Source organism: Phoenix dactylifera, unplaced genomic scaffold (genome assembly GCF_009389715.1).
Source record: "Phoenix dactylifera cultivar Barhee BC4 unplaced genomic scaffold, palm_55x_up_171113_PBpolish2nd_filt_p 001182F, whole genome shotgun sequence".
Classification (NCBI taxonomy): Eukaryota; Viridiplantae; Streptophyta; class Magnoliopsida; order Arecales; family Arecaceae; genus Phoenix; species Phoenix dactylifera.
In genome coordinates, this window is record NW_024068519.1 from 48,205 (window position 1) to 61,353 (window position 13,149).

Here is a 13,149-nt window from a genome sequence, read left to right on the forward strand (position 1 = left end):
GAGTCAAGCATAGCAATTAAAGTTTTATCTGCTCATGGTGTTGTAATCTTCACGTAGCCGATAGATTTAATAGCCTGTGCACGATCTTTTGTGCTTATTGTCAAGGAAATTCTTCATACAGCTTATTTCTTATATATAATTTGACAAGATCAACTTGTCCAAAATCTTTTGTGATACTCGACTGTCAAGGAGACAGATCTTGACATGAGTAATGTCGACCTCTCAAAAGCATCCAACTGGATTCATCTGATCAATATGATCCCTTCTCTTTCTGTCTTGCGTCTGTCTGATGCTGCTCTTCCTAGCCTTCCCTCTACACTACCCCATGTTAATTTCACTTCTCTTACTACACTTGATCTCTCTGGGAACAACTTTGCATCAAGCATTCCTGGTTGGCTGTTTAATCTTAGCAGCCTTGAACTTCTCGATCTTGGGAACAATAATTTCTATGGCAATATACCACTTGCCATCGGGAATCTCAAGAAGCTTCAAGTCTTAGATCTCTCAGGGAACAACTTTAGTGGAGACATCCCAGAAACGGTATGGAGTCTCAAGAGCTTGCGGTCAATATATTTCGTTCACAACAGTATCAGTGGGCGGATACCAGAAACTGTAAGAAATCTAAAAAGCTTGGTGTCCTTAAACCTCAGCTCTAACTGCATCAGTGGGCGTATACCAGAAACTATGGGGAAACTCAAAAGCTTGAAGTACTTGGACCTCGGCACAAACAATATCAGTGGGCATATACCAGAAACTATGGAAAATCTCAAAAGCTTGGTGTCTTTGGACCTCAGCGATAACAGTATCAGTGGGCGTATACCAGAAACTGTGGGGAATCTCAAAAGCTTGGTGTCCTTGGACCTCAGCGATAATAGAATCAGTGGGCGGATACCAGAAACTATTGGAAATCTCAAAAGCTTGGTGTCCTTGGCCCTCAGCAGAAACAATATCAGTGGGCGTATATCAGAAACTGTGGGGAATCTCAAAAGCTTGGTGTCTTTGGACCTCAGCTATAACAGAATCAGTGGGCAGATACCAGAAACTGTTGGAAATCTCAAAAGCTTGGTGTCCTTGGCCCTCAGCAGAAACAATATTAGTGGTGAAATACCAAAGACCATTGGGCGGCTTACAAAGCTGCAGAATTTATGGTTGGATCGCAATCAAATTAGTGGGGAGATTCCGGAAACCATAGGGAATCTTGGTGAGTTGATCAGTTTGGATTTATCCCGAAATTTTATCAACGAGCAGATACCTAGAACAGTGGGTAACCTCCGCAACTTGAGCGACTTTGATGCTTCTGAAAACAATCTTAGTGGTCCTTTGCCCAGTCAGATAGGAGAACTCCAAAGTTTGAAAAGTCTTGATCTTGGTTTTAATTCGTTGCACGGTTCAATTCCTGCATCATTGGGGAAGTTATCTGCCCTATTTAATCTGATTCTCACAGCAAATTCCTTGGTAGGTGCACTGACTGAAGCCCACTTTGCCAACCTCACAAGCTTATCATATTTGGATCTGTCTTATAACTCATTGACAGTAAATGTGAGTCAAGATTGGCTTCCTCCATTTAAACTAGACGACATCATCATGACGTCTTGTCCACTGGGGCCCAAATTCCCTCCATGGCTTCGAAACCAGACTAATTTGTTTGTACTGGACCTATCTGGTGCAGGAATATCAGAAAATTTTCCTGATTGGTTTTGGGACATGCGTCCATCCATGGTCGTTCTTAATGTTTCTCATAATAATATGAAAGGAAAGCTACCTAGCTTTGAACCTCTACCCCCCATTCTGAGTCCCGATCAAGGAATATTAATAGATTTATCCAACAATTTATCCTCTGGACCTATCCCCCCAAGCTCGGGTAGTGATGTCAACCCTATCGGCTTTTTGCTTCTTGCACATAACAGGTTCAATGGCAGCATTCCATCAGCATTTTGTGAGGCAAATTATCTAAAAGTTCTCAATCTTGCCGATAATGATTTATCAGGAGTTCTCCCTAACTGCTGGAACAATTCATCTCTTTTGATAGTCATTGATTTCTCAGACAACAAATTGTCAGGAGGCATTCCTAGCTCAATGGGATCTCTCAGTCAACTTATGTCACTGCATTTGAGAGACAACAACTTCTCTGGTAAAATTCCTTTGTCCTTGCAACAGTGCAAACAGCTGACTACTATTGACCTTGGCAATAATAAGTTGTCAGGTAGCATACCTGAATGGATTGGAGAGAGCCTCTTATTATTAAGGGTTCTCCGTCTGCGATCAAATATGTTGGATGGTAATATTCCTAAGCAACTGTCACTCCTTGCTTCTCTTCAAGTGTTGGATCTTGCTGACAACAAGCTTTCTGGAACTTTGCCACCATCATTTGGTAATTTCACAGCCATGATTATGAAACCAAATGGGAGCGAACCTGTTCTTTCAGAAGATTTGGCCTCCTATTACATTGAGAATATCCAGATAACCATGAAAGATTTGCAACTCACATTCACTAGTGTGCTCTCACTTGTGACAAGCTTAGACCTCTCAGACAACAATATTTTTGGAGAGATTCCTGAGGAGTTTACAAACCTTCATGGGCTTAGTTCCTTGAACTTATCAGGGAATCATTTGACAGGAAGGATTCCGAGAAATATTGGTGCCATGGGGCAGTTGGAGTCACTTGATCTATCGATGAACAACCTAACTACAACAAAAACAAGATTTGGCGACGCTTTTTAAGGCCTTTACCGACGCTTATAAGCGTCGGTCTGTTTCCTTTTGACGCTTTTAAAAGCGTCGCCAAAGGGTCGGCTATGTCAGAGTGGAAAAAAGAATTACCGACGCTTCTAGAAAGCGTTGCTAAGGTTGATTTTAGCGACGTTTTTTAGCGACGCTTTTAAGCGTCGCTATAAATCCCGTTAGCGACGCTTTAAAGCGTCGTTATAAATATTTTTTTAAAAAAAAATTTAAAAATTATTTTGAATCAGGGCCTCGCCTTCCGGTTCCTAGGATTTTTCCCCAGCACCTTCCTCTCCGCCTCCTTCATCGCATCCCTCACCTTCCGGTTCCTAGGATCCCACAGATATCCCATGCTCGCGCTCAGATCCAGCGGCTCCATCTGCACCACGTCGACCCCCTCGACGCCGGCGATCACCTCGATCTCCGCCACCCCCGCCGCCGTCTCCACCTGGCACATCACCAGCAGCTCCTCGTCAACCCGCGCCAGGTAGCCGTCGTCGATGCCGTAGGCAGAGGCGCGCACCACTGTGTGGGTGGACCCACGGACGCCGTGCGGCGGGAAACGGCAGAATGAGACGGCAAGCTCGGCGGCGCCGGGGGACTCGATCATGGGGAACATGAGGCCCTGGGGGCCGAGATCGAGGGCCTTCTTGGCGCAGGCGGCGGAGAGCTCCGGAAGGCGGAGGATGGCCGGGGTGCGGGCGGCGGCGAGGGCGCGGAGGCAGGGGAGGGCCTCGGCGATGCCGCCAGAGCCGTGCTCCATGTCGACGACCACGTAGTCGTAGCCGGCGAGGGTCGGGGAGGAGCGCAGGAGGAAGAGGCCGTAGAGGGTCTCGTCGGCGACGAGGCGGGACTTGAGGATCCGCGGTTCGGGGGAGAGGGGGGCGGAGTCGGGATCCAAGGAGGCGGCGAAGAGGCGGGCGAAGACATCATCGCCAGAGCCGTTCTGCTTCTTGAATCTGGAGGGGGTTAGGGAGGGGGGGCGATGATGATGAGAAGGTACCTTTGACGACCTTGTTGGTGCCTTTAATGGTGTAGGAATCGAGATCCTTCTTGCCATCGCCGGAGCCATCGCCTACCTTCCTCTCTGTACCTCTATCTCTATGAATGGGTTTGGTCTTGGCCATCGCCTCCATCCCCTACCTTCTTACCGATGTTTCTGGAGAGAGAGAGAGAAGACGAGGAATGGGCGAGAGAGATGTGGGCGAGAGAGATGCTTGCACGTTTTCTCTTCGATCTCTGGAATGGGTTGAGGGAGGAGGGATGAGAGTGAGGAGGGCGGTGGTCAAGAGAAGGCTCGTTGGGATTTAGCCTGATGCTGATAATCACCAGCTCGTTGGCTTCCGACGACGCTTTTTAGCGTCGTCTTAGGCCGGGGACTACACCGACACCTTTTACAAGCGTCGGCAACTTTTGACGCTAGACCAAAAATTGCCGACGCTTGTAATAAGCGTCGGCAAAAAGGCGTCGGTAAAACCGACTTTTCCTGTAGTGCTATCAAGCACAATTCCTACAAGCATCGCAGATTTGAATTTTTTGGAGCGCCTGAACTTGTCCCACAACAATCTATCAGGAAGGATTCCATCTGGGAACCAACTCCAAACCTTGAATGATCCATCCATCTACATTGGCAATCAGTATCTTTGTGGACAACCACTGCTAGAAAAATGCCCCGGCGATGAACCTGCAGAAGGTCCAATAGAAGAAAAACAGGATGAAAATGGTTCAGAAATGATATGGCTTTATGTTGGCTTAAGTCCGGGATTTGTGGTTGGCTTTTGGGGATTTCTTGGCGCAGTGACGCTCAAAAAGAGCACAAGGTATGCTTATATCCGATTCATTGACAGGATATGTGATTGGATTTATATGACTGTAACAATAAATTCTGCTAGGCCAAAGTCCAAGAAAAACCGAGGACGCAAAGGAGGCAGGTAAACTGTTGCAAAGTTGTAATGCTTCCCCCTGTGTATGGTTCAGGTTGTTTCTGTGATGTATCATGCATGAAATATGAGTAGAAATATGGACTATTAGAATAAATAGAAATGCTTGGAAACCATTTAAATGGTTTAGTTATTGTGGACATAAAAGCTGTAATTGAGTGAATTATTTAAGCAAAATACTCCTAAAAGCCTCTCTACATTTGCTATAAGTTGTAAGTTTTCTTTTGATACTTTTATCAATGGAAGTGACAAGTGTAGCATCCTCACTATTTTGCTTAGAAAAAATATTTGGATGCTTTATGTGCAATGATATGAAATTGGAAAATATAAACATACATATTTTTGCATATTTCTTTTTATTATTTTCTTTTAAATTCTTAGGAAAAAGGGATAAAGCCCCTAAGAACATTTTTCCAAACCTCACTCCCACAACATCAACCATTACTAATTGATTACCTTCTTGGCAGATCTTGACTGCCAAAAAGTACGCCTAACACCATTTTGGGCTCTTGACAGACACACACATGCACACACAGAGCAATGCTCGTATCTATAGGGGCATATAGCATTGTCAGGATTGTATCACTTCTTGTTCCAATTTTAGATATCCGATCCATTTAGTTCAGGTTTGGATCAAAGGGATTAGAAAAGTATGAGTTGAGAAAGATGTTGTGATATGTGTCTTAGATTTGTGTTGAGTTTATTGTTTAAGTTGAGGAGAGAAGTGGAGAGGAAGGATAGAGATGATGTGGTGCTTGAAGAGGGATTTGAAAATTTGATTATTGATAAAGAAAGCCTTGGATCAAGCAAATCTATTAGAATTATTACAAGAGGATGGGCTTCAATCTTACAGGCGTAGGAGACTATAACCAGACTTCTTTCTGGATCCATTTTGGATGGTCTTGCTTTTAATCTCTCCTTGATCTCCTCAATTTTGCACACCCACATCCCAGCTGTAGCATGCCAAGATGTAAGTTAAAATCTTTATGGGGCTTGCTTTAAAGCTGAATACAAGAGAAATTCTATCAAAAGGTTGGAGCTAAGGATCCAATTGCATCCCTTTGGGGATCCATTATTCTCAATTGCACCTTTGAGTCAAGGACGACACCCTTTACTCAAGGATATGAAGGAAATGCTTGAAACGAGTTAACCGAGGACCTCACCAGAAAAGGAATGTGTTATTACACTCTTCTTGTTTATACTCTAATATCCTTGCCATGTTAAAGGTTTAAATCCAATCAAATCCAATTAGATCCAATTACAAATACCATGACCTATAATTTCTCCACCCATGCTACAGTATCTTCTAGTCCACGTGGATGATACACCAGATATGCTCTAATACCACTTCTAAAGATGCAAAACCTACCTTAACTAAGCAAAACTAAATAAAATAAATTTGCTATGGAAGCCTGCAACCTTGACATTCCAAATAATTTTGTTCTAATATATGCATGGGGGCCTCTATTTACTCTTTAGCATCAGAGAGAACAACCCATACGGATGGTATATCGCACGGCATAGTCATTCATTTGGTTGTTGTGTTTCTAAAGTTCCACAGTTATGCCCGATGGATATGCCATTCTAGCAACGGGCAAGCACGAAGGTAGGATTCCAGCAATTGCGACAACCTCGACCTCATTGGTGAACACTCCAGCCTTTTTTTTTTTGACAGTTCAATGAAAGTTATTTCTAGTTTCACAGAGTCCTGGACCATCCTAATTGCTGGGTAGTTGCTAGTTGTCAGCAATTAGGTCAAAGGAGTAAATAACCAATATAGTGAAAATTGGGTCTCTCAATTTATGCAATGAGTTAATTTTTTGAATTGTATGTCTCTATTTTGTCCCTTTTTTTTCTTTATATACAGACATTTGATTGCTGAATCCAAATAATTTAGATAAGGGCAGATGGTTATAATTATGGTCACAATTCTCCTAATTGTCACAAAGAAGTACACTATAGTGCTGTAACCAAATCATGTGCAGAAGAAGCAGCCTAATGAAACTATGCTTTCAAGTTGCTATTAGACATTTGGTGCGAAGTTGCTTAAGAAGACTTCATTTAGCGAAGCATGGAGTGAAATAATCAGACCTAATTCAAGAAATTAAAGAAAATGAATATAAATGGAGAGGGACAACATTTAATTCAGGTGACATGATCCGATCTTATCAGCCTTCCATATTCATGAGAAGAAATTCTAGAGTCCATCACTCGGATATTTGATTCCAACTGAGCAAGAATTAAGAGCCGTGCACAATGAAAAGTTGAGATTGATTCAACATCCACCTGTTAAATGACTTAAATATATTTTCTTACAATCACATGCCAATCTTAGATGAATTAAAGACCGGGTTCCTAGTAAAACTAAGATAGAAAAAACTAAATATTTGAAGGTTAGGTGACATTCAGGTGCAAGGCCTCCAACCCAGGATGCCTGGTAGATCAAAACTTGGTTCACTAAAATTAACGCAAGGTTGTGCCAAAATGAAGCTGGATTATTACTCTCCATCAATGCGAACTCATGGCTATCTCCCTCGCTTCATCCTCAATGTAATAGGCTTTTGCAGCAGTCCAAATTCCTAGGCAACTATGCTTTCCATGTGAGGTAATTACAACTATATATATATATGTCCCTTCAAACAAAATATGCAAAAATATAAGTATATTAAATAGTAAAAACTTATAGATCACTCATGAGCGGATCTGTACAAGAAAAATTTTAAGTACTTATACGGGATTAAGAAACTCAAAATAATACCTTTCAGCTCACTTTTTTTTTGTAAAATCGTGGATTATTACAAAATGATATTAGACTAGATCTAACTCATGGTCTATATGGATTAAGAAACACTGCAACATGGTTCCTTTTGGAACCATGGACCGATCATAGTATTGTGATTGAATTTAAACCTAGAAAAACGTTAGAGCTTAAATGGAAGAGTATGTAAGGATCCATACAGGCGTATGCTTAATTCACATCGATTATGCGCTGGGAAGAACATGGATAATGATACCAGGACTAAGGAATATAAAAAATACATGCTAGCTAGCCTATGTGGGTAAGGTCCTAGGTTGTCAAAATCTGCTTCCGATCATTATTTAATTCACCGGGGATGTGAAAGTCTGTAACTAATAGAGCACATAGAAGACCTGATTGATATCTAGGTGAATTGAGCGATGATTACTAATGAGTGATTGGAACGAATACTCATTTAAGTAACAACAAGTCCTTCCAAAACTATCCTAGAAAAATGGGTTAATTTATCAAAATTTCTTCCTCAAAGAGAACGCACCATCGAAGGCATAAGAAATTTGCTATATACAAAATTGCTTGTCTACTTATAGAGAATTGGCGTTTACAAAGTTGTTTTTATGTTGCTTGTCTGCTTATCTTATATACACGAAAAATTCCTCTAATCAAAAGGCATAAAAATTGGTATGGCTCAAGAGAATCGGTGTGATACACACAAAGTGATTGAGGACAACCTTGCCTAGCTAGTAGTGAGTGGGCTTGGAAAAACTTTTCATATGCACTAGTGGGCACCCTAAAGTATTTTCCTTTATTTTGAGCTGCTATTATGTAGTTGCATTGGTAAGGTCCTAGGTTTAATTCGCATCGATCATGCGTTGGGAAGAACTTGGATAATGATACCAGGACTAAGGATTATAAAAGAATACATGCTGGCTAGCCTATGTGGGTAAGGTCCTAGGTTATCAAAATCCACTTCTAATCATCATTTAATTCACTGGGGATGTGAAAGTGTGTAACTGATAGAGCGCATACAAGACCCGATTGATATCTAGGTGAATGAGCGATGATTACTAATGAGTGATTGGAACCAATACTCATTTAAGTAACAACAAGTCCTTTCAAAACTATCCTAGAAAAGTGGGTTAATTTATCAAAAATTTCTTCCTCAAAGAGAACCCACTTTTGAAGGCATAAAAAATTTGGTATATACAAAATTGTTTGTCTACTTAAAGAGAATTGGCATTTACAAAGTTGTTTTTAGGTTCTTTGTCTACTTATCTTATATATACGAAAAATTCTTCCAATCAAAAGGTATAAAAAATTGGTATGGCTTAAGAGAATCGGTGTGATACACACAAAGTAATTGAGTACAAACTTGTCTAGTAAGTATCGAGTGGGCTTGGAAAAACTTTTCATGTGTACTGATAGGCACTCTGAAGTATTTTCCTTTATTTTGAGCTTATATTATGTAGCTGCATTAGTAAGTCACATATACCAAAAATATAGGTAAACTAATTTTACCAAAGACGGGCATCCATGTTAGTATTTTGAAAACTAACTTTGATGCTAACTCATTAGTGTTTGGGTCATGAGTGAACAATTCAGCTGTGGGTGAAACATGGGTAAATCCATTGACCTATGGAATCATTTGTACTATATAATAATGAATATTTAGAAGTAACAAAATTTAAAAATTATAAAAAAGGAATAAATATAAAAGTTATGACAATCATAATTTAATTAGTTATTACATATGTAATATCCATGATCCACATCAAAAATAATAAAATATCCATACCATAAAAATGATAGATTATTGCAATTTATTTTATATAAAAATAAATAAAAAGATATCTATTAGTATCTTTTACTAAATATATCTCTCACTGGATTCAGACTTAGCATACCAAAGACCAACTTGGCTAAGGATTTGGGTTGCCAACTTGGCCATCACTCGGATTGGATTTGCATTATAAATATATTTTAAAATATCTATATTTTATAATTTTATATTTCGATTTTACTTTTTAAATCACATTGATCGACATTCTATGCTACTCTTTGATGATAGCATAAACAGAAAATAATCATGAATTATTTAATTTTAAAACCTATGAAATTATTTATATTATGGGAAACGATATTTGAAACTTATTGATTTTGTAATACTACAATGTTAAGATTTGAAAATACTCAAAAAATAAAATAAGTATGCATTGTATGTTTCATTCTCCTCCAAAAGATTGAAATGATTATATTTTTTATACAAATTATTTGATTATGAAATATCATAACCTATTTAAAATAATTTCACGTAATGACATTGAATAAGTATAAAAAAAATCAAAATGACACAACAACAAGTTATTGTGCAGTGGTTTGGCGATTGTATACCATGTGAAATATCAGCAATCCGTATCCCAGTTTAAAGTATAGGTTTTTATTTACTTATTCTAGCAACTATCTTTCTTCTCGACAACTCACATACTTCGGAAAGGTAATCAAATGGCTGATTGTTTAGCTAATATGGGATGTGAGCTTGATGAACCCTTGATATGGGTTACAACATTTCAAGTAGCTGATTGGATTAGCTAATATAGGATGTGAGATTGATGAACCGTCACTCTAGGTTGCAGCAATCCCTGCAGCTGTTAGTTTTGCATCATGATGTTTTCGGTTGTTAGTTTGCTTCTCTCTAGTGATGCATATTAATGCTCTTTTGTAAGAGTTCAAGGGGTTGCCTCCAATTCCTAATTTGAAAAAAAAGACTTCAGGTTTTTTTTCCTAAAAACTGGCTAATTTTTTGAAAGATCCGAATGCATTTCCAAATCCTTTAAGAAACCGGATAGGCCAAAGGTTGGTTTGCTGGTTTTTCAGCTGGTCCGATGTGGCAAGAATAAACATGGGACTTAGACAAGCTCTCGGTGTAGCTAAGATCAAAAACTCTTCAGCTCTGTTTCAATAATACTATAAAATTGAGTTGAAAATTCTGTAGAATTCGATAATTAGGTCGTCCATCTAAGCATGACTCTGTATCCACTAAGTACCAACCAGTCTAAATTCTGTGGGAAGAAAAAAAAATCTATATATCTTTTTCTTCTCACAGACTACGAATTAGGTTTGGATTTGGATTTGGATAAATTTTTAGAAAATACAAGCTAAATATACTAAAAGCGCTGAATCCTTAAAAATTGTTAGTTTAATTCTATAAAAATATCCTAATAAGCTCTGCATTTGTACAAGTTTAGGAAAAATTTCGACAGAGATAAAATATTTTTTTTCTTGTAAAAAAAAGCAGTCGTGGCAACTTCTATCCATCATTCGTTTTCAAAAAAGAAAACACTCGCTAAAAAAACGTTTGCACAAAGTAGCCGAGGCTGTGTTCTCTCCACGAAGAAAATGTTCCAGATTTCGGTTGAGATCGACCGCAGCTGAAGAGAGTTAGATTGGATAGTGAAAACAATGATTTTTGGAGAGTTTTGGAACCGGGAACGATGCTCGCTCGAGAGAATCTCCTCTTCGAACGATATATAAGAGGAGGCAGATGGAAGACCTCGAAGAGCACCCAAGCCCGCAGTAGAGAAGCCCTTGTCCTACTCCGTTTGGAGCAGGCTCCTCTCCTTCGAATCCCTTTGAGGTATAAATCCCATCGATCTAGAGCTAGGGTTTGTGATTTCTTGGAAAAGGTAATTGTCTTGAATGTGAATTGATGAATATCCTTTGAAGAAATCTGTGCTTCATTTTACACCGATAATTGCACTTTCTACTATGTCGGATCTGCAGTTAAATTTCAAAAGATGAACTTATGATCGGATGATATGTTGTGTTTGAGTTAGTGGTGTCGGGGAATTTCGATGCTAGGTTATGCAGAATTCCTGTTTGATGCAAGAGCTCCGAGAGGAACAGTGTTTTTTATTTAATCTCGCCTTTTCTGGTTTATCTGGAGTTGCGTGCTTGTTAGGTTTCATTGGAATTTGTGAGCTTGCGTACTGATTTGACCTGGGCAATTTGCTTCCTATATTCAAGTCTGCTAGAAATAAAACCTCCAGTTAATTAGTTCTATCATTCAACTTTTTTGGAATCACCTCTGCGGTACTCTTCATTACACTGTGCTAGTTGTGATGTAATTACTTAGTAAAATAATAAAATTTTCTTATACCTTTTTCAGACATTATGATCGCCATTTTGTATGCGTTTATTGATATTGGTATTAGCTATGCAGGCTTTTTACTCTGATATCAAGAGTTATATTAGAATGCATGCTCCATGTTATCGTGCTGTAACTATTTCTTTGCTACTAAATATTAACTCTTGTGCTTTTCTGAGTTGTTGAAGTGTTTGTTATTCTTTTCAGTGTAGATATTGCTACTCTTTAGCAGTCAAGGACACTTCTATATAGGGTTTCTGAAAATGGCTTCCCAGTGCCGGCCTTCAAAAAGCAATAGATCTTCAACCAGATATTGGTGGGTTCCAATGGAAGTGCAATCCTTTGAGCCAAATACATTTTTTCCTCAAGGAGGATGTCTCTATTTCTCGTGCAAAAAGCAATGCACAATCTGAAACCAAAGCTCCTAGCAACAGAGTAAGTACAGCGAAGTTTATATCAGCAGTTGCAGGGATCTGGGATTATGTTGGTCAGCCAGCAATTTTTCATACCAATGGAAGCTTGAAATACCACGACATTTGTCAGAAGGATAATCATATATGCTATTCTGATGGCCAAACAAAGCATAAATCTAAATCTGCCAATGGAGAAAATTTTTGCAATAATCTCACATCCAGTAGCTGTTTCTCATCATCTGCAAAGTCAAACTTTGAAGTTCTGAAAACAATCAAGAAAAGGTTATTGTTTGCTTCATGCAATAGGAATGTCATTAATTCTTTCATCTGTAAAAATGTCCAGGTCGGTGATTCTCATTTGCCTGTAGACTCTTATGGAATCGATAAGGTGGCAAGCCAAGAGGTTCCAATGATCTGGCACACGCATATGAAAGTACAATTAGGGAGAAATTTCTGACCAAACCCACTAGCAATGGATCGGATGGAACAGATGATAACTGCACCATTGCAGAAAGAAATTCTTTGGCTGACTTATCTGCTAATCAGAGTGAAGGAGGTATTGTCGCAACTGAATGTGAAGATGTTTCTAGTGGTAATGTTGTGAATTTAGTAGAAAAAGTTCTACAAACTCATGGTTCTCATTATTCAACTTATACATTTCAACCATTGAAAACTTCGAAAGAGGCAATCATTGTTTTAAGAAATCCAAGTTCTGGTCTTCACTTCGACTGTAACATGGATCTTTTAAGTTCAACTGATTGCACACTTGGACGGTGCCAACAAGAAACAGACTCCTTATGTGCAGTCATTGAATCCTCAGGCGAAATTTCTGCTTCCGAGGATTGTAATGTTCATGATAATAGTACAAAATTACATGACAAGCTTGTTCATGAGCAAGAGCCTTCTCTAAAGCATTGGTTATACAGTGTATGCTAGATCTCATATCCAAGAGACTGTTGATGTTATAAACCGTCCACTTTTATTCCTGAACCTGCTTTTCGTTTTGACATCTGGAATCCGTAACTTGAATGCACCGCGGACGAAGAAAACAGGGAAGGCTGTGCGTTGGTTTTTGTTAGCCTTCCTCCCATCTACCTTTTTTCTGCCTTCTGTGGTGCGACATTAGGTTGCCAAGTTAGCGATAGCACGACACGTGATGATGGAGCTTGGTACTAG

At 39.4% G+C, this 13,149-nt stretch overlaps 2 protein-coding genes and 1 long non-coding RNA gene across 3 annotated transcripts; 2 read left to right on the forward strand and 1 right to left on the reverse strand.

Annotated features, from left to right (window-relative positions):
• Positions 1–204: 204 nt before the first annotated feature.
• LOC113462108 (receptor-like protein 19) lies at positions 205–2,721 on the forward strand. The gene has a single exon (XM_026802029.2). It carries the CDS (start codon positions 205–207, stop codon positions 2,719–2,721), a length of 2,517 nt encoding a protein of 838 aa, XP_026657830.2.
• Positions 2,722–2,965: 244 nt separating this feature from the next.
• Positions 2,966–3,793, reverse strand: LOC103714803 (2-keto-3-deoxy-L-rhamnonate aldolase-like). The gene has a single exon (XM_039121679.1). It carries the CDS (start codon positions 3,791–3,793, stop codon positions 2,966–2,968), a length of 828 nt encoding a protein of 275 aa, XP_038977607.1.
• Positions 3,794–10,651: 6,858 nt separating this feature from the next.
• LOC120108120 lies at positions 10,652–12,863 on the forward strand. Its single transcript, XR_005509600.1, has 2 exons — positions 10,652–11,050; positions 11,768–12,863. It is a non-coding gene; the product is annotated as an uncharacterized LOC120108120 (long non-coding RNA).
• The last annotated feature ends 286 nt before the right edge of the window (positions 12,864–13,149 follow it).